Here is a 21,235-nt window from a genome sequence, read left to right as displayed (position 1 = left end):
TGCAACTAAGAGTGGTCCCCCCTGGCTGCAACTAGAGAGGGCCTGCCCACAGCAAAGACCCAACACAGCCAAAGACAAATAGATAAATAAATACATTTATTTTAAAAAAATGCCAAAGGATCTTGGATTTTAAATAATTGCTTGCTACAATTTGATAAAAATATGGATAGCTAAGGTTTTCTTTTACTAATTTTGTAGGAGGAAATAGCAGAAATGTACAACTTGTTTGCTCTGAAGATGACCCTGATTCCAAAAATAATGCTAAAAATACTAAAAGGAATCCAACGGACCTTCCCAAATGTGACACTGGCTGTGCTGAGACCTTGTTTGGCCTTAAGAACATTTTTTCCCCATCTGAAGACTTATTTTCATTTTTGAAGGTATTTTCAATGTCTAGTAAATTTATGTTCTTTTTCATCTTCCCAACACTCACTTCTGTCTTTTGAATCTTAAGGTTAACTTAAATTTACCAGTAATTTTTACAGGCTTCAGATTTCTGATTTTAGCACATTGTATCACTTTGACAAATGGTGCATAGGCATTGCTCTAAATGTATATTATAGAATTTAGAATAGAACTTAGAAGTATTTCAGATAAAAAAAGACAATTTCAGAACAGTAGTTTTTAAGCAAATGAGCTTCTAATGATTGAATTAGGGTATATACTGACTATTAGAGAATTTAATTTTTTAAATTAACAGTCTAAGTTAATCTTTTAGACTCATGATACTATTTGATGTATTAGGGAAGAGTAGGTTAATAAAATTATGAGGGTTAGCGACTCATTACTTTGAAAATAGATAGGAATGACACTATATTCATATAGGTAGAAAAATGTTCAGACTATGTACTGTTATGACATTTCTTTACTCAATATTGTTTTTCAGCACAAAATCAGAACAAAGGAAGAATGGCATAAGCTCATCCAGCTTCTTACAGAATTCCAAATGCGGAATGTAGATTTCTTATATAGTAATCTTGAGTTCATTCTACCATTACCTGTTAATATCATTCCAGAAACAGAAAACTTTTCTGGTTCATCAGTAAGTGTGGACACCAATGCAGCAACAAAAAATATGAAATGTCTTGCTAGGAAACCTTGTGAAGGAGAGAAGCCATTGAAAAAGTCACAAAAAAAGAAATGTAAGAAAAAGATGGTAATTTTAGATGATAGTGACTTATTTGACACCGAATTGGACTTTTCTGATGAATTTATTAGCCTTTCCTCTGCATCTTCTCCAAATTCAGAAGAAAGCAAAGCCAGAGATAAAGAAAGCAATCCAGAGACAAAGAAACTAAACAAATGTCTAGAGTCAAAAGTTGAATCTATTCCTCGTTCTCCTAAAACACCAGCAGAAAAAAAATATTCTGTCCTTGTTTCTCACTGTTTAAATTCTCTCACTGAGTTCATGGACAACATGTCCTTCTTAGATGCCCTTTTAACTGATGTAAGGGAACATAGGGAATTTGGTAAAAATGATTTTGGCTGGACAAATGGAAAGGTTAAAAGTGGACTTTGTGATGAGTTTAGTCTCGAGAGTAGTGATGGATGGACTTCTCAAAGCTCTGGAGAATTAAAGGCAGCTGTAGAAGCTCTCAGCTTTACTAAATGTTCTTCTACTATTTCAAAAGCGTTGGAAACCTCCCTGAATTCTTGCAAGAAAGTAGGAAAAGATCCAACAAAAGAACTTACATTTTATGTTTCACAAAAGCGCAACAATGTACACTTCAGTCAGTCAGCAGCTAATTTAGAGTAAGTCTTGACTTCTGTTTACTTTTTATTTTTAAATAATAAATGGTAAAGGGGAAATTATTAGTTTCTTTCTCTTACTAATTTTGAAATGCTGGGCTTTATTGATCATGGTAAGCCCTTCATATTAATAATGTAGCTTCTAATGAGACAGTTAAGGAGACCAGCCTGATTGCTGGGAAGAAAAAGTGAGAGATTGGGGTGGGGGTTAGATTTGGGAGACTCTTGGATAACAGGGAAGGGGTCTGGATTTGCTATGCAGACAGCAGGTAGCCATTAAAGTCTTTTCAGTATGGGAGTGACTGATGTGTTGAAAATGATATAGGAAGTGAATCTGGAATACAGTTAATCTAGTCTAGACCAGAAGCAGGGAGAAGCAGAGGCCAGCAGCTGGTTTTGGGATTGTTGCATTTTTATTGGGCATTAAAAATCAAAAAATAATGCATTACTTTTAATTTACAGCAGTGCTTGGAAGAGGATAGCAGTCATCAAAAGTGTGTTTTCTAGCCGATCTCTTCCGAACCTGGGTAATAGACAAGCTAGTATAATAGAATACTTGCCAACTCTTCGAAACATTTGTAAGACTGAGAAGCTAAAAGAACAAGGAAAAAGTAAAAGAAGGTAGTTTCTGTAAAAACATTTTACGTAACTGTTTCAAGATTGATAAATATTCTCATCTGATGGAACTATTAATATTTAAGTGTGTTTTTCCTTGTAATTTTGACAGATTCCTGCACTATCTTGAAGGAATTCATCTTAACATTTCAAAAGAGACTATGAACACTTTGGCAGCTGGCTTCCCTTAATATCCTACATTTACAGTGTCTTGTACAGATTCTTACATGGTCCTTAAGAGACATTTTTATAGTGATTTTCATGGAAGAGTTTATTTCTCTTAATGTACATTTAAAACAGACTATTTGTATATTTTTATTAGTGTGTAAATATTTAGAATGAAAAGATTTGAGTTACAAATTGTATTTATAATTGTGGTAGTGGTGGGGTTTTTTTGAATTTTTTTGTATTATCTGATTTAGTGTTGTTGGAGTATTTTTGTATGTGTGTGAGCTGTTTCTAGAAGGTAGAGTTCATTGAACATTTCTAAAGGTGCTTAGGTGCTGAACTAATCCATAATTTTTCCCCTTCTGGTGACCCTTAATCCAGGCTGTGAATGTGAATCACCTAGGTGATAATCCTTTTTAAAAATAAGTTTACACAATCCAAAATACAAAATAACATGTATAATACATAAGCAGACTTCCTAGGAAAGAAATTTCAAAAAGTAAGATCTTCCTGATAAAATTATTTTTAGTGTACTCATCCAGCATATTCTACCATGTGAATCACTGAACCCGGACAAGGTGAAATCAAGATTATGAACTGTAGTTTTCATAAATCTTTTTTAGCAACCATACAAATGTGATATCTTGTATATTTTGACAACTCAAATCATTTGTACGTTTTTCTTGTATTTTTATATCATCGATGTTTTATTTCATAAAGATATTAATGATAATATAAACATTTTGGACAAACTGCTATTCACTGAAACTGTAACAAAGGGTTCTACCCTAGGATTTCTACATGATAGCCATTTCGACTTAAGGTTGTATTTTTGGAGAAAGTATATATTTTTAATTACAAGATTTTAAAATACCACATTTCACTTAAAATCATTTTTGCAATCAGATGTATCTGAAAGTAGTTTCCTATTTCAAGTGTTTATATATTAGCTTAATATTCAGTTACATTATCTGGTGAATTAATTTTCACTTCAAAAGGTAAGGATCCTAATTTTGTACAGTTGAAAAATAGATGTATACCTGTGTACAAAATGTTTTTACCTCTTATTTGTTCAACCTACCTTTTCTTGTATTGATAGTACACTGATTTAATTAAAGGCTAAAGCTAAAAGACTGCAATGTTTAGAGAGTTCCAGATGTAATCATCTGGGTAAATATGGATATTGTATAGGCTTGGATATAGGCTATATCTTATAGGTTTTGTCCCTGTACAAAAGAGAGAATAACATCTAAGGCATTTTTTTTTTAAGTATATGGATTTATTTTTTTCTACTGAATGCAAAAGTCCACTACCTGTAGAGCATTTACCAGTTAATTTGGTCTTTAATTATTAGAAAATTCGGATAATCCTCATCAATTGAGGAAACAAAGTAAAATAACTCCATAGAATTGTATTTAAATGATCAAAAACCAAGAAATAATGGGGGTATTTTCCTCCCTAATAGGGACACATTTAATATTTTTTTTTTTAAGGTTAAGCATAATTTTGAGAAATATTTTCTCAATTCTTAAAGGTTCCTGTAAGACTTAAGATTTACTTTTGTGATAAAAGTAACCAAATTTGATGACTCTTCAGTACTTAGCATCTTATCCTATAAATGTCTAATTTGGACACATTTCACTACAGCTATTTCCAGAAATGTGAGAAGTAGAATGCCACACATCTGGCATGAACGATTGAATAGTTGGTGAAACTGTTTACTAAAGTATAAAACAATGGCAAATGAGATGGTCAGGAGGAAAGAGAATGATTTCAGACGTGTACTTGGAGGTATCTACAACAGTTCCGAGGTGGAGATGCTCACGTATACTGTCACATATGTAGAGATTTACATGTGCATGGCCACAAGTTTAGAGTGTACATCAAACTGCCTAGGGAGTTGGAGGTGCTGGAAGGGAGGACTTCCATGTATTTTATAGATTTCTGATTATTTGAATTTTTTTTTTTCCCAACAAGTATACTTCACTTTTAGATTAAAGGAAAGAAAAGACTTAATGCTTTGACATCAGAGAGACTTGGGTTCAGTATAGGTGAGATATAATGAGGGCCTGAACTAAGGCAAGTCTAATGGAAATGGAGAGATGTGGGGAAAAAAGTGCTACTTTTCTCAAAAGATGGTCTGTTAAGTAAAATATTTCAAAGTTTAAAAATGAGCCTAGGGACTTCCCTGGTGGCACAGTGCTTAAGACTCCACACTCCCAGTGGAGGGGGCCTGGGTTCGATCCCTGGTCAGGGAACTAGATCCCATATGCATGCTGCAACTGAGAGTTCACATGCCACAACTAAGGAGCCCACATGCTGCAACTAAGACCCGGCGCAACCAAATAAATAATGTAAAAAAAAAAAAAATGAGCCTATTGGGCTTCCCTGGCAGTCCAGTGGTTAAGACTCCATGCTTCCACTGTAGGGGGCACAGGTTCGATCCCTGGTTGGGGAACTAAGATCCTGCATGCTGCGTGGTGCAGCCAAAAAAAAAAAAATGAGCTTATTAAACAAAGCTTGTTTGTTTTGGGCTTAATAGATTGAGCTGATGAAAACTCCCTTCTGGAGGCAGTGCATCAAACCACATTGTACTTTCAGAGTAAGAAGAGGATTCCACAAGTTGTGTTATCAATTATATTTAGCTTTATTCCCACGGTGAGCACCATCCAGAAAATTCATTATTCCCTATTTTAACAGTATGATAATAATGCAAATCCTTTAGTATAGATGGCATTTGCCTTTTAAGGAAGATAACTTTGTTTCTTGTTTTGGATGTTTAGGGAACATCTTATTTTCTAACGCTTAAACCCAAAAGGCACAGAATCTCATATTTATTGATTTAGCCTTGGTTTATTATTGTGTAAACCATTCAGTAGCCAAAAGTCTGACTTTAAACATCTAAATACACTCAAACTTATGTTTTCTTCTCCATTAACATGGATGTTCAAAACAGTTGGTTTTACAACTTCAGACCTAATAAATATAAATTAATATGATATTAAGAACATGTAACATACTAACCTCAGAATTTTAAGATTCAGTATTAAAAACTGCCAGTTCATAGAAGGCAATAGCTTGTAATAATGAATCATATAACTCTTCTACCCTGTATTGTTCAGTAGATGAAAACATCTGTCTGTAGCGGACTATCTTATCTGGTGGGAAGAATACCCGAGGCTCTTCTTTCAGTACAGACTCTGAGAGGAGCTGCTTCACTACCTCTTTTCCACTAGTCCGTGTGTCACCAATCATCAGTTCAAAGTGCTTCCCCACTGCGTTTCGATTCATGCTCAGCACCTGATGACGGCCATCCCGGGTAAAAGTTGTATTCAGCAAGGCATACAGCATGGCTTCCATGATGTGAAAATGTAATAGTATAGGAAACAGAGATGAGTTCTGAAATGAAGGTCCTGTTTTCTCCAGAACATAGAAGTCGGCTTTAGGCATCTTTGAAACAACTGAAGAAATCTTTTTTTTGGGGGGGGGGGGCGCGGGGGGGGAGAAGGAGGGAAGATAAAATAAGTGAACAGAAATAATTCATTAAGTTTTATTGTTTGGGCCCCCTCTCTGTTCCACTTCTATTTTTTAAATATATAACTTACATAATATTGCTACTGACAATTCTGAAGTAATTGAAAAAGCATTTTATGAAGGGGTCAGGACAGCCAAGTTCTTTCTAGCAGGAACAAGCTGAGCTAAGACAAGTCAGTTAATCCTCCTAATTACTAGTTTCTTCATCTGTACAATGGGCTTCATAATTCCTAAAAACTATATTGGCTTTAAGATTAGACAAAATTGTCTTATTTAGCTTTTAAAAAATTCTAGGGTAGAGTATATGGTTGGAATAACTAGCCTAGAATCAATCACCTCTGCAACTGACTAATCACATCATATACTTGATTGAACCAGTTTTCATAGATATAATCAGGATGATCATTACTGCCCATCTCACCAGGTTTTGAAGACTAAATGAGACAATAAGTAATAGCATTTGAAGAGTAAGCTTTATAAATATGGTAATGAAGTTTCTTAACATTTAGAGTAATATACTTTACCACTGATTTTCTCAGGATCTGCCTTTGATTCATAAGGCATTTCTTGAAATAAATGATTCAATTTTTTAAAAATCGTAAGTGATGGAAAACATAGGAATGGGTGAATAATAAGTACCAAAAGAAAACCCATCCTTACTATCTTATTTCATTCCTTTTAGGACTAAAAGACGACACAAGTAGCTCTAGCAGGTAGGGCTTTGGAGGTGCAACTGCCTTACCTCTTCTAAGTAGGCAGATGATAGGTACGTTCCTTTCATCAATTGGCAATATTCAGTTTGCTGCCAGTCCAGCACTGCCAATTGACGATCAAGGTGAGCCCAGGCAATTCTTCGAGTACCAGAAACAATGGATACAATACTATTAATTGCCTAAAACAAAAAAGGCTGGTTTAATTACAAGTGTAAACATTTTAACATATATAATTTAAGATACAAACTCAGAAATCCAAATTATGTAATAGAAGTATATTTACAGTTTATGAACTAAGAATTGTTAAAGAGTAATTATTATTAAAAGGTAACCAGTAGCAGTCTTTTACTTGTTGAACAGAACTTTTACTTGTTCTCAGCACCTAGCTCAAAGTAGGCATTCAAATATTCAAATGTTGCTGGGGAATGTGCCAGATACTGAGAAACAAGGGACATAACCATATATTATAAGAAATGCCACCATACAAGTTACACTGTAGAGAGGAGAAATGGTCAGGAAGACTTACTGGAGGACTAGGAGAATGAGTACTGGAGGACTAGGAGAATGAGTAAAGTGGTAAACGGGGAGTTATTTCACCCAGATATCTGCAAATACAGGCTGACACCTCTCACTCAGGCAGTGGAATAAAGAGTGCAAGTGGGAAAAGGGCAGAGGGGTAGGCAGATTTCTGCAAAAAGTAACCTCCTTTATCCTGAGAGCTACAGGGAGCCACCAAAGCATATAACATTCAGGTGTAACATGAGATATACATTTCAGAAAGAACATGGACAGCTGTGTGGAAGGTGGACGGGAGGCGTCTATAGACTAGAGGTGGGGATTTGTGTTAGGTGCCTGTTGCACGACAAAGTATTAAGAATCTAGGTCACAGTGAAGAAGCACAAGAAACAGATCAGAAGTAATAGGAGTAGAATTAACATGTGAGATGAAGGAGGATCCTAGGAAAACAGCCATATATCTTCTCAACATTCCTCCTAAATAAGTCTTGCCCAGACCTACTTCTCTACATCAACTGTCCTTTCTTCCTAGAATGCCTTCCTCTTCCTGCTAGCCTAGTTCTCTCTCCATGATCCAGGCTGAGTTCTTCTAGTAAACATTCCCCAACCCACAGTTCTCTCCTCTAAATTGCCAATTTACTACCTGTACATCTCATACTTTGAGAATAACCATATAATAGATTATCTATATGTGTATCTCTGGGCCCACCAACAAAACTATAATCTGCCTGAAGAACCCCGTCTTGGTGCTCAGAATAGTGCTTTGGTTCTCAAATATTTAGGCAGTATAAGACGCATTAAGAAAAAAAAGAGTATACCTTAAGTCTCTCTCTCCCTATTTCTGGTTTGATGAGCTTTCTCAAGAGACGATTTTCCTGTAACTTCCTTTTTTTCCCTCCAGTCTCTGGATTAAGAATGGAGTTACAAACTTGAATGGTGGTTTTATACTGGAACAAGGGCACATTCATTAAACTCTCCAAATTCTGAAATGGCCCAAACTTTTCTCTGTGCTCTACAATGCTGAGGGACTTTTTTCCACGGAGCAATGTGAAAGCTTCAAGTTCTTTATTAGACGCTGTATTCAACACATGCAAGATGGAAGCCTGCTGTTCTGAAGAGAAGAGCTTGTCAAGTGCCTTTCCAGACTCCTTTGCGTTTTCATCAGAAAAATCAACATGGGGAATAATTTTCTTTGGTGCAGTGGATTTTTTCCGACAGCAGGAATTATGTAGGGCCTGGAATAAGGAGGACCCTAATGGAACTGGAAAACATCTCCACCTCCCTAAAAGGAAATTTTAGCAAGATGTAAGTTGAGACGTCTTAGTTCCTTTTAGCATTAGTTGTGGCCTAACCAGAGCCTTTGCAAAGTGACATTAACTTTCCTATAATTTAACAACTAGTCGGATTTCCCTGATGGCGCAGTGGTTAAGAATCCGCCTGCCAATGCAGGGGACACGGGTTCGAGCCCTGGTCCGGGAGATCCCACATGCCGCGGAGCAACTAGGCCTGTGCGCCACAGCTACTGAGCCTGCGCTCTAGAGCCCGCGAGCCACAACTACTGAGGCCGCGTGCCACAACTACTGAAGCCCGCGTGCCTAGAGCCCGTGCTCCGCAACAAGAGAAGCCGCCACAGTGAGAAGCCCAGGCACAGCAACAGAGAGTAGCCCCTGCTCGCTGCAGCTAGAGAAAGCCCACGTGCAGCAACAAAGACCCAACACAACCAAAAAGAAAGAAAGAACTAGCGGATCATATCTATAAGAGATATCTTCTGATTTTTATGGATAACGCCTAGGTTTTACTACCTAGAAATCTTATTTTATGTCCATAAAGAAGCATGTATTTAAAAAATGATTTCAACTGCTTAACGTTTTTGAAACATTTAACCTTAGAGAAATCTTTTTCCAATTAATAGATCTTTTTAACAATATTTATCTTCAATAGTTTCTTTCTCATCCAGTGGAACCAAATAAAACTAAATTTTAGGGAATTCTCTGGCAGTCCAGTGGTTTAGGACTTGGTGCTTTCACTGCCAGGGCCAGGGTTCAATCCCTGGTGGGGGAACTAAGATCCCGCAAGCCACATGGCGCAGCCAAAAAAAAAAGAGAAAAACAACCAAATTTTATACGTTTATAATAAATGTTTTAGCTGAGTGGTAGATTTAAGGGCGGTTTTTATTTTCTTTAGTACACTTTTCAAGATTTCTACCATGACTATATTTCTACAAAGAAGAAAAACCATATAAGGAGCAACTTTGTAAAACCAATGGAAACTTTGACATTGCGGCCACAGGACAATAACGCATCCAGAAGCAAGCAAGCAGCCGTTAGACTCTGAACCCTCCGCCCTCGGCCCAGTCCGAGGAGTCGCTCGTGGACCCCTAACCCAGGGAAGAAAGCACAATCGCTCCTAGGCTCGGCGACCAGAACCGCCCCGCCAACTCAGCGGGGACTCCAAGACACGGGACCCAAGGGGGAAATACTCCAGGACCAGGGGCTAATGTCAGACGGGAGATTCACCTAGTATTGCAGGCACCCTACCTCCCGCCAAGAGGAGACTAAGGATGTTCATCTTCCACGTTAAAGCAGTAAGCTCCCGCGCCCGTCTTGCTCCACTAACTTCCGGTTCCTGCGTGCCTCGCCCAAAAGCGCCCGGCCTTTCAGTAGAAAGGTTCCAGCGGAAGCGGCGTTCCGGCCGGCCCGAGCTGGTTCCCGCTGGGCTGTGGGCAGGCGCTCCGCTGCGCCTCTGGGCAGACGCCGGCCGGGATTGTGCCGGGATCCGGAGACCCCCGGCTGCGCCGCAGGCACCTTTCACTGCATCCGGGAAACGGCCTCGCCCTCTCCGGCCCCTGACTGCCGGTGAGCAGAATGTATGGGAAGAGAACGCCTGGGCGGGTTTTAGCCTGTAGTTGGCAAGATCCCTCCTTTGGGGAGACTCTCTGGGTTTATTATCTAGGCATACAGATTGATGAGCTCCTATTGGGGCCCTGCCTAGAGTCTGGTGGGGGAGTGTAGGCAGGAACATACATAACCAAATCACCAGGTAAAATGGAATAACTGGGACAGATGCGAGGTGGTGTTTCAGGAGCTCAAGGGGGGAACTGTGTGAAGACAGCCTTCAAGGAAGGGAGAGGTAGGAGGAGGTGGCTTTGACACTGGGCCTCGAAAGTATCCTATTTGGAAGGGATGGAGGGAGCTGAGGCTGGCTCCAAATTTGGCTGGGCCTCGAATGCAGAATGGAGCAGCTGAATAGTTCCACGAGGTAACTGGAAACCACCGGGGCTTTTGTAGCGTCAGATCTGAGGTGTGTTTCTAAAAATTTGGGCATATGTCGAAGTGTGAGGCTGGATTGGAGGTAAAGAACCTAGTAGCAAAGTGTATTTGGAAGCTAGTGTATCTTCTCAAGGGACAGGCAACCATAAGGAATTGAACCTGGGAGGTTGTGTGATCAGGCCACTCAGGATGGCTGTTCTCTTGCTCTCTGTACATCCCCTACTGGAACAGTCCCTGCTTCTCCTACACCCTACTCAGGTGGCTGACCTTCGCTCCTAATCATAGAGCCTAATCAGTAAATGCCTTTGTACTTGCCCCCGGCCCCAGCTAGTGATTTTTCTAATCTATAGCCCAAAACATCTCCACTGGGATAGTTTATCAAAGGGGCAGTGAGGGGCTGTGCTCCTCTGCTGGTTTCCCTGGTAACCAATGTACCCACCTGACATCATTTCCCTCTATAACTGGTGACCTCTCCCCCCTGCACCCAATGAAGACTGCTACCGTGTCCTGCCCTGCACCATGTGGTGCCGCTCCAGAACCCTTTTGCTTCAGATGTGTAAGATCCCTTATCCATTAAACCATTGATGTCTCTGTTGCTGACTCTGGGTTCTTTCAGGAAAGATGGGACGACTTTAGCTAACTTTGTGAAAAACAGGGAAGTCAGGAGGGTGGTGGCTTTGGGAGGGAAAGATGGTGTGTTTGCGTTTTTATGAGGCAGCAGTGTCTGTGTAGCTACTGTCCTGGAGGTGGTGGAGATGTGGCCAGTTATAAGTACTCATGAGAATTCTAGGATTCTTGCCAATTTCCGTGGAACTTAGGAATCCAACACAAAATAAAGCCAACTTTTTGTGCAAAATTCTCCAAATCAATGGGAAATAATTTCCTTTTAACTCCAAGGCTTATTCCACTTAATGAGGTGTTAATGAGTTGAAATGTATCCCTCAAAAAAGATTGTGGCCTTATTTGGAAAGAGGGTCATGGCAAACATAATCAGTTAAGATTAAAATGCCCTCACACTGCAGGCGGTGGGGGACAGCTAATCCGATATGACTGGTGTCCTTATAAGAAGACGACCCTGTGAATGCAGGTGAAAATGGAGGCGGAGCTTAGAATGATGCATCTACAAGCCAAGGCCAAGGATCATTAGCAGGTCGCACACACCACAAGCTGGGAGACAGGCATGGTACAGATTTGCCTGCAGAAGGAACCAACCCTGCTTGCATCTTGATTTCAGGCTTCTGGGCTCCAGAACTGTGAGAGAATACATTTCTGTTGTTTTAAGCTGCCCAGTTTGTGGTGATTTGTTACAGCAGCCCTAGAAAACCAATACACGAGGCCATAAGGAACGCTGGTGATTGATGCTTTCTGAGATGCTGTGGTTCACTGGCAAGATATAACAAATGACTTGCTACCTGCACAACCTTAGACAGTTTCTCATCCCCTCTGAACCTCAGCTTCCTCATTTGTGAAATGGAGGTAATGGTACCTGCCTCACACCGCCAGGAAATCCTGCTGAGAGGATTTCTCGTTAGAGACTGGATGCAGAGAGCCTGGCATAGAATAAGTGTTCAGTAAATGTTACTTCCCCTATTAAAGTTTCATCTCTTCTTTGGAGCTGATTATTAATGACCTTGAGGGGAAACTCCCTCATTCCTCAGAGCATTCATTCAGAATTACTTCGACAAGAGCCTGGAAGTAGTAAGAGGCAACCACTATGCGTGATTTACTGTAAATCAGAATCAGTGGGTTCAAAATGAAAGTCATCATCTTCCCAGAAACCAGCTCCTCACTTCCCTGTTTTTGCTGCCCGGATGCAGATGGCCCTGGCCCTTCCCACGCCTGCGTCTAGCCCGTTATCTAGTTCCTATGTTTTCAAAACTTTTTTGAACGTGACCCAGGACACATTGATGATGTACGTGTGAAACAAAAGCTTTATTTAAAAATACTTGTACCAACAAGGACCTACTGTATAGCACAGGGAACTATACTCAGTATTTTGTAATAACCTATAATGGAAAAGAATCTGAAAAAGAACATATATATATATATATATTTTTTTTTTTAAACTGAATCACTTTGCTGTATGCCTGAAACTAACACAGCATGGTAAATCAACTATACGTCAATTTAAAAAAAGAGAGAGGGGCTTCCCTGGTGGTGCAGTGGTTAAGAATCCGCCTGCCAATGGGACATGGGTTTGAGCCCTGGCCCAGGAAGATCCTGCATGCCGTGGAGCAACTAAGCCCACGCGCCACAACTACTGATCCTGCGCTCTAGAGCCCACGAGCCACAACTACGGAGCCCACGTGCTGCAACTACTGAAACCTGCGTGCCTAGAGCCTGAGCTCTGCAACAAGAGAAGCCACCGCAATGAGAAGTCTGCACACTGCAAGAAAGTGTAGCCCCCGCTCGCCGCAACTAGAGGAAGCCGCGCACAGCAATGAAGACCCAACACAGCCAAAACAAAACAAAACTAAACAACACAAATACATAAATATTTTAAAATTTTAAGAAAGAGCGAGAAAGAAAATATTTGTGTTATTACATAGGATGCACCTTGACATTTTCTACTGTATTTCAGTTTGTGTGTATTTCAACTTTTAAAAAACACTGATCTGTTGTTTTTTTTTTAACACTGATCTGCCTTTAACCCACAGGACATTGGGTGGAGATGTCCAGTAGATGGTTAGATATGTAAGGGAGAGGACTAGGCTGTGCCATAAGGAAATGGCACTTTATCCCAGGAGAATGCCTGGCTGAGCCAGGGAGAGGGACGGTGTGAGGAAAGCACAGGGAGTCCAGGAGAGAACCCTGGGAGCACGAGCATTGGGTGCGAGTAAAGGATTCCCCAAAAGACGGAGAAGCAATGTTCAGAGAGATTTAAAAGGAAACAGGACAAAGTCAAGTTAAAAAAGAGACAAAAGACGTAGAATACTGAGGGGGGACAAGATTCAAAAAAAAAAAAAGTGGGTTAATTGGAACCACTAAATTGATATTAATTTCATGACTCACTACTGTGTGGCATCTTGCAGTTTAAAACACATGAAATTCTATCAGCCTTACCTGCAAAACGTCTTTTTACCTCTCCCTGTGGCCACTTCAGTCAGAGCCTCATTGTCTCCATTGGGCTCCTGCAATAACCCCGCACCACCTGATTTCTCAGCTTTCCGTCAGCCTAACCCCGTCCCTGTCCTTACACACACCCTCCCTGTCCTGGCCCCGGTGCTGACTAAACCTCCAACTCCCGCCTCACCCTGCTCTTCCAGCTCTTTCTGTCTGCTCACCGCCAGGCACCCACATGCTGCCTCTCCTCCTTCCTAACAGATCCCTGCCAGTGGCGATGTCCGGGAAGGTGAACCAGTTATGGGAATCCTATTTCCCTTTACTAAAGATTAAGATAAGAGTGGGTGTGCGGGAATTCCCTGGCGGTCTGGGAAACTAAGATCCCGCACGCAAGCCGAGCACTGGCAAAAAAAAAAAAAAAAAGTAGGTGTGGTTCTGTTTGGGACCTAAGTGGGAAAGATTTTATACCCTGATCAAGAGTGGGAGGGGGTGTGGGAGGGGAAGCGGGCACCTCCCTTTTCTTCTTGTGGCTCTGGTGGTGGGAGGATGAACTCAGAGGAGCAGCCATCTCTCTGTGGACAGGCAATGCTGACAAGGGCTAGAAGAACAGGCCTTGATAACATTGTTTAGCTGCGGGACAAACCCTTGAAACCACCTACCTGCAGACTTATGGTTCAGTGAGGGAATAACTGACCTTGTTTCAGGCACTTTCGATCAGTATTCTGTTACTTGGAGCTGATCACTTCCTGATTAAGATACCCACTCAGGAGATGTTCTGGGCATCTCTCCTCTGCGCCTTTGTGCCTGCTGGTCCCTTTCCCTAGGATGCTCTGTCCCTAAAATGACCTGAATTCTGCTCACCTTTTCAGGGCCAACAAGGGTACACTGAGAAGCCTTCCATTATCCTGAGCCAAAGGCATCCTCTCCCTTCTCTCAAGCACGTGACTCACATCTCCCTCATAGTACAGGCAAACGTGAACTGTAAGGTTTTGGGGGTTTTTTTTTTGCTTTTGACCGTGTGTTTTTGTCTCCTTATTTGACTCTACATTTTCCCAAGGTGACCTGGAAACTACCAACTAGAATATGTCAAAAATCCATTCCTGGTGGCTCAACAGTCCTGGAGACAGAGGAGCTCGTGGTATGCTCAGACTCTGGAATCAGTCAGTCCTGTGTTTTAACCCTGTTTTAACCCAGCAAAGCAGCAGTGTGAACTGGGGCAAGTGACATCACCTCTCCGAGCCACTTTAGATCCGTCTAGAGTGCAAGAGGGATTCAAGCCATAATTATATCCCTTATAATACCCAGCACATCGCCTGGCACACATGGGGATTCCTTAAGTGATTGTTAAAAAAATTAATGAATGATCGCATATATAATATTCCAAAGGTTAATTTTCCTTAGGAAAATTATTAAAAATTCATGCTCCATAACTTCATGATCTTGACATAGGCAAATATTTCTAAAATAGGAAATGAAAAGCATTAACCGTAAAGGAAAAAAAAATGAATAAATTGGATCTCATTTAAGTTAAGAACATCTACTCACTAAAAGACACCAGTGGGGGACTTCCCTGGTGGCACAGTGGTTAAGAATCCACCTGCCAATGCAGGAGACACGGGTTTGATCCCTGGTCTGGGAAGATCCCACATGCCGCGGAGCAACTAAGTCCGTGTGCCACAACTACTGAGCCCTCGCGCCTAGAGCCCCTGCCCCACAACAAGAGAAGCCACTGCAACGAGAAGCCCATGCACTTCAACGAAGAGTAGCCCCTGCTTGACGCAGCTAGAGAAAGCCCGCATGCAGCAACAAAGACCTAAAGGGGCCAAAAATAAAATAAATAAATAAATACATAATAAAACTTTTAAATAAATAAATAGACAAATAGGTGAATTCCATCAGATTCTTCTGCATGACTGTTTGAGCTTCCCCTGTTACACATGCCTGCCCGTTATTTCTTTCCTTCAGAAAGGAAAACACTTCCAACAAGGACCTACTGCATAGCACAGGAACTATATTCAATATTTTGTAATAACTTATAAGGGAAAAGAATCTGAAAAAGAACATATATATATATTTACTTACATATATGTATAAATGAATTGCTGTGCTGTACACCTGAAACTAACACAATATTGTAAACCAACTATACTTCAATTTTTAAAAAATTTTTTAAAAAGAGCAACCTAAATGTCCATCAACAGAGGAATGGGTAAAGAAGATGTGGTACATATATACAATGGAATATTACTCAGACGTAAAAAAGAACAAAATAATGCCATTTGCAGGAACATGGATGGGCTTAGAGATTGTCATACTGAGTGAAGTAAGACATAGACACCGAAAGACAAATATCATATGATATCGCTTATATGTGGAATCTAAAAAAATCATATAAATGAACTTATTTACAAAACAGAAGTAGAGTCACTGATGTAGAAAACAAACTTATGGTTACCAGGGGATAAGGGGGGGAGGGATAAACTGGGAGATTGGGATTGACATATACACACTACATATATAAAATAGATAACTAATAAGAACCTACTGTATAGAACAGGGAACTCAATACTCTGTAATGGCCTATAGGGGAAAAGAATCTAAAAAAAGAGTGGATGTATGTATACATATAACTGATTCACTTTGCTGTACAACTGAAACTAACACAACATTGTAAATCAGCTATACTCCAATAAAAATTTTTAAAAAAATTTTTTTAAAAGAAAGGAAAACACTTTTGTGACCTCAAGTCCTCTCATTTATTGTTTATTATTTTTTACCCCCACTCATTTCTTCATTTATTTCAAACATATTTATCGAATCCCTGTGTTATTGCAGACAGTTGCCGGGGATAAAACGGAGGACACACTGACCTGGCCCTGTCTTCACGAAGCTTAGATGAGTGAGGGAGACCAACTACAGTAGATTGTGGTGCCTGAAAATACAGTGTTAAAGAGGGAAAATACTGTGTTAAAGAGGGAAAATACAGTGTTAAAGAGGGAAAAGGCTTTGGGCACAAAGTTACTCACTACGATGTTATGTATAACAGTGAAAAATCAGTCACCATCTATGTATCCAACAACAAAGAAATATATATACCCGCATGGACAATTACATAGCTATTAAAATGATGTCATGCGTAGAGAATGGACTTGAGGACACGGGGAAGGGGAAGGGTAAGCTGGGACGAAGTGAGAGAGTAGCACTGACATATATACACTACCAAATGTAAAATAGATAGCTAGTGGGAAGCAGCTGCATAGCACAGGGAGATTAGCTCGGTGCTTGTGACCACCTAGAGGGGTGGGATAGGGAGGGTGGGAGGGAGATGCAAGAGGGAGGGGATATGGGGATATATGTATACATATAGCTGATTCACTTTGTTACATAGCAGAAACTAACACAACATTGTAAAGCAATTATACTCCAATAAAGATGTTTAAAAAAATGTCATGAAGCATCTATAGTAATGTGATAAGAAATATAATGTAAAGAAATTTTTTAAAAAATATTCTTGTTTTGAATTTTTTTTAAATTTTTATTTATTTATTTATTTATATTTATTTTTGCCTGTGTTGGGTCTTCGTTTCTATGCGAGGGCTTTCTCTAGTTGTGGCAAGCGGGGGCCACTCTTCATTGCGGTGCGCGGGTCTCACTATCGCGGCCTCTCTTGTTGCGGAGCACAGGCTCCAGACACGTAGGCTCAGTAGTTGTGGCTCACGGGCCTAGTTGCTCCGCGGCATGTGGGATCTTCCCAGACCAGGGCTCGAACCCGTGTCCCCTGCATTGGCAGGCAGATTCTCAACCACTGCGCCACCAGGGAAGCCCCCAAAAAATTTTTAAAAGGATATAAAATTGTATGAAAAATATGGTCCCAATGATCAAAAGATGTATAAAAGACCAGAAGGAAATTTATGAAATATTAATCAATATTAGTGGTAGGACCATTAAAAAAACACCATTAGGTTGAACTGCATGACATTACTACTTTTGTAAGTCAACTTTATACATTTCAACATAATATTTTGTTGGAAAGGGCTCAAGATGAACTTGGGCTTGAATCGCAGCTCCAGTACTCTGTATCATCCAGTATATATCATCTCAGTCGTGTAACTGTGGACAAATTCACTTAGATTCTCTCTCGGGGCCTCAGTTGCCTCATCTGTAAAATGGGCATAAAAATAATCTACACCTCAGGGTTTTATTGAAGAGCAAATGGAATAATGTCCATAAGGGGCCTGACATACAGCAATCCCTGAATAAATGGTAGCCATAACTGTGGGTGGTGTTTTCTTTCTTCTTTACTGTATTTTCCAAATTTCCTATAATTATAGTTTTTAAAATTCTGTAACTAATAAACGTAATTATTTAAAATTTCCAAGGGGTTGTGGTCTATTCTGTGGGGATCTTGAGCCCAGTCCAGAGCTGGGAATGTGGTTGAAGGTTTTCTTCTAGTCCTGCTGTGGCTGGGCTCAACTCGACAGAGACAGTGACCCCGGGAGCTGGGCTGATGTTTGTGCTCTGAGGGATCCTGGGAGCTTTATTTACAGAGGACACTCTGTCCCAGGGCCCGACTGCCCCCTCACCCCAGCAGCTGCTGTATGGACTGAGCCCACGAGGGAGGCTGCCTCTGCCCGATCCCAGTACTCGGTGTCCGCTGGGTCAAGACATCCTTTGGCACAGAGTTCTTCCCTTAGAAGCAGCTTCTGGTTCCCAAATACAGAGCTGAGCTAGACTTTGATCATGTCCAGTCCCCACGAGGGGGCTACAGAGTCTCTCTTTGTGGCAATGAAAAAGGTTTGGAAATAAATAGTGGTGATGGTTGCACAGCATTCTGAATGTAATGAATGCCACTGAATTGTGCACTTTAAAATGGTTAGAATGGCCAATTTTATTTATTTATTTTTTTAATTTTAAAATTTATTTATTTATTTTTTGGCTGCGTTGGGTCTTCGTTGTTGTGCGCGGGCTTCTCATTGCAGTGGCTTCACTTGTTGCAGAGCACGGGCTCTAGGCACGCGGGCTTCAGTAGTTGTGGCTCGAGGGCTCTGGAATGCAGGCTCAGTAGTTGTGGCACACGGGCTTAGTTGCTCCGCGGCATGGGGGATCTTCCCGGACCTGGGCTTGAACCCGTGACCCCTGCATTGGCAGGCGGATTCTTAACCACTGAGCTCCCAGGGAAGTCCCTAAATGGCCAATTTTATGTTATAGAGATTTTGCCACAATGTTTTTAAAAGTGAAAAAAAAATCCAGTTATGGGAGGAGGACTAAAGGGAGAGCAGCCTTGTCCTGTGGGGTTTGCCAGACACCACAATAGGAGACCTGGATGTAGGCCCCTGTTCCCACCTTTGCTTGGCTATGACTTTGGGTACCTTAACCTCTCATCCTCCATGAGGATAACAGGCTGCTCTCAGAGGGCTGTCATGGAACTCAAGTGTGATCAAATGGTGTGAAAGTCTCTGTAAAAACACTCAATACTTGTTAATTAGCATTATCCCTCTCTCTCCCCCCTCTCCCCAAAGAAAGAAAGAAGGAACGAAAGAAACCCATCACCATGGGGACTTCCCTGGTAACTCAGTGGTTAAGAATCCCCCTGCCAATGCAGGAGTCACAGGTTCGAGCCCGGGTCCGGGAAGATCCCACATGCCGCGGAGCAACTAAGCCCGTGCACCACAACTACTGAGCCCTCGTGCCGCAACTACTGAAGTCCGCGCGCCTAGAGCCTGTGCTCGGCAACAAGAGAAGCCATCGCAATGAGAAGCCTGCGCACCGCAACGAAGAGGTGCCCCCGCTCACGGCAACTAGAGAAAGCCCGCATGCAGCAACGAAGACCCAACGCAGCCAAAAATTAAATAATAAATAAATTAAAAAAAAAAAAGAAACCCATCACCAACAAAGTTTAACGGTACCACTTTTTGTTTGTTTTTGTTTCTTTTGTTTGCTTTTGGCAAACCTTGAGGCTTGAGATTCTGGTGTTTTTTGTTTGTTTGTTTTGTTTTTAGTTTTAGTTATTTATTTTTTTGGCCACACCGCGGCATGTTGGGTCATAGTTCTCCAACCAGGGATCGAACCCGCGCCCCCTGCAGTGGAAGTGCAGTTTTAACCACCGCACCGCCAGGGAAGTCCCTTGAAATTCTGTTAAATGGAAACTTCCAGAAATAAGGACAGGAAGAGAAGAAACTAAAGGAACCTCTCAATCTCTTGCTTCTCACCGTGAAGGAGATGATATATTTTCCCTTGGGTTGGCTTTTGTGGGACCTCCAGGGAGGGACGCTGAATCTCAAGGTGCAAAGAGAGCAGCTCAGCGGGGCAAAGGCACCCAAGAAGCTTCCCAACATCACTGTTCTGCCCTGGCAGCGGAGAAATGATGTCCTTTGCCTGTCCCCTCTTCGTCCCCCACTTCCCCCCTCGCCTTGCCTTCATACCTTAGGTTGCCTTTCCCAGATTCCTCCTGGGAGATTTATTTCTGTCCCTTTTTTCATCTAAAGCAGCGGAAATGAATCATCTTTCGGCCTGTTTGGTAAACAACCCCATGCCCTCTGACCCCTCTCCGGGCTCTCTCCCTGGTCCCTCCGGAGAGGTTCCTAGGCCAGGCCTCACCCCCACAGTCAAGACCCTCCTGGCTGCTTACTCTTGGTAATGTCCCCTTCCCCCAGGGCCTGGAGGCTTGACCTCCTCCACCCTGGGGAAGATGGGAAATGACACAGAGCATTCCAACGGATGATCCCATGAGCTGACCAGAGGGGCAGGGGAAGCAAGGGAGCCACTGTGTTTTGAGGGCTTTGTGTGCCATGTACTGGCTCATCTCAATGACCCTATTAGGTGACCTCTCGACCCTCGTTTTACAGATGAGGTGTCCAAGGCTCAGAGAAGTGAAGGAACTTGCCCAAGGCCACACAGCTGGTCAGTGATGAAGCCAAGATTCAAAGTCTGGATTCCTGAATTCATTCCATTATACCATGCTGCCCTATGTGTTCGCATGTGTATATGCATGTGTGTTGAATTGGGGATGCTGGCAGATCAGCTAAAACCCACCAGAATGGAAACCTAAGATGATGTGCATTAAGCCTCATGCATATGACAGATATTTGCCTACAGAGGGGATGGCAAGTGTGCACAGTGTGTGCCTTACCAGGAGTCTGTGGGTCACTGAGGATGGTGTCAAAGAGGGACAGACATGGGGGAGGGGGAAATTCAGGAAATGCCCAGATTCAAGACCACCTAAGCCCTGCCCACACCTCACGGTGAAGGAACTTCACAGATAGAAATGCCCAGCGGTGTCCCTATTGATGAAGCCACACTTCCTGGGGAACACAGTCATGCGACTATTTATTAGACTTCTAAAAATGTGCAGGTACTCTTTCTAGGAGCTGTGTGGGATACAGAAGTAAATCTTCTGACATCAAAGTATCTAGTGTGCGCATGTGTGTGTGTTGGGAGTGGAGGAGGAATGAACATAAATATATAAATAACTGTAATGCAAGATCGGTAGAAAATGCTCAGGGCCAAAGGGAGAAATGGATCCAATAACGGTTGGTATTCTAGCAAGACCAGAAGCTGGAGAGATTACTCCAGGCTAGGTATCAAGCAGGGCTTCCTGAGGAGGTGGCAT

General features: G+C 41.6%; 2 protein-coding genes across 5 annotated transcripts in view; one reads left to right on the top strand and one right to left on the bottom strand.

Moving 5' to 3' along the window:
* Positions 1–3,202, top strand: part of ATAD5 (ATPase family AAA domain containing 5) — a 40,184-nt gene extending 36,982 nt beyond the window's left edge. For 2 of the 3 annotated variants that reach the window (XM_068531483.1, XM_068531485.1), the window contains exons 20-23: positions 199–380; positions 887–1,752; positions 2,212–2,370; positions 2,477–3,202. In XM_068531483.1, coding sequence (XP_068387584.1) covers positions 199–380; positions 887–1,752; positions 2,212–2,370; positions 2,477–2,555 — 1,286 coding nt within the window. In that variant the 3' untranslated portion in view covers positions 2,556–3,202. The remainder of the gene's footprint in view (positions 1–198; positions 381–886; positions 1,753–2,211; positions 2,371–2,476) is intronic. The other variant, XM_068531484.1, reaches the window with a different exon arrangement.
* A 1,953-nt stretch (positions 3,203–5,155) lies between these two features.
* TEFM (transcription elongation factor, mitochondrial) lies at positions 5,156–9,909 on the bottom strand. Of its 2 annotated transcripts, none has more exons than XM_068530553.1 (4): positions 9,832–9,909; positions 8,113–8,576; positions 6,809–6,958; positions 5,156–6,003 (listed from the first exon to the last, which is right to left on the bottom strand). In XM_068530553.1, the coding sequence occupies exons 1-4, from the start codon at positions 9,860–9,862 to the stop codon at positions 5,566–5,568; spliced, it is 1,083 nt and encodes a 360-aa protein (XP_068386654.1). In that variant the 5' UTR covers positions 9,863–9,909; the 3' UTR covers positions 5,156–5,565. The 2 variants fall into 2 exon arrangements, with proteins under 2 accessions (XP_068386654.1, XP_068386653.1); XM_068530552.1 differs by having other exon boundaries at positions 9,811–9,891.
* Positions 9,910–21,235: the final 11,326 nt, after the last annotated feature.

The sequence above is a fragment of the Eschrichtius robustus genome, chromosome 20 (genome assembly GCF_028021215.1).
Source record: "Eschrichtius robustus isolate mEscRob2 chromosome 20, mEscRob2.pri, whole genome shotgun sequence".
NCBI classification, from domain to species: Eukaryota; Metazoa; Chordata; class Mammalia; order Artiodactyla; family Eschrichtiidae; genus Eschrichtius; species Eschrichtius robustus.
Note: the sequence above shows the minus strand (reverse complement) of the source record. Positions and strands in the feature narration are given on the sequence as shown.

What these genes read in the sequence shown, in the direction of transcription:
- TEFM (XM_068530552.1), bottom strand. Translation starts at nt 9,862, where the DNA reads ATGAACATCCTTAGTCTCCTCTTGGCGGGAGGTAGGGTGCCTGCAATA. An exon ending in TAGGGAGAGAGAGACTTAAG is followed by an intron (nt 6,959 to 8,112) that starts GTATACTCTTTT and finishes TTTTTGTTTTAG; the next exon opens with GCAATTAATAGTATTGTATC. An exon ending in CATCTGCCTACTTAGAAGAG is followed by an intron (nt 6,004 to 6,808) that starts GTAAGGCAGTTG and finishes CCCAAAAAAAAG; the next exon opens with ATTTCTTCAGTTGTTTCAAA.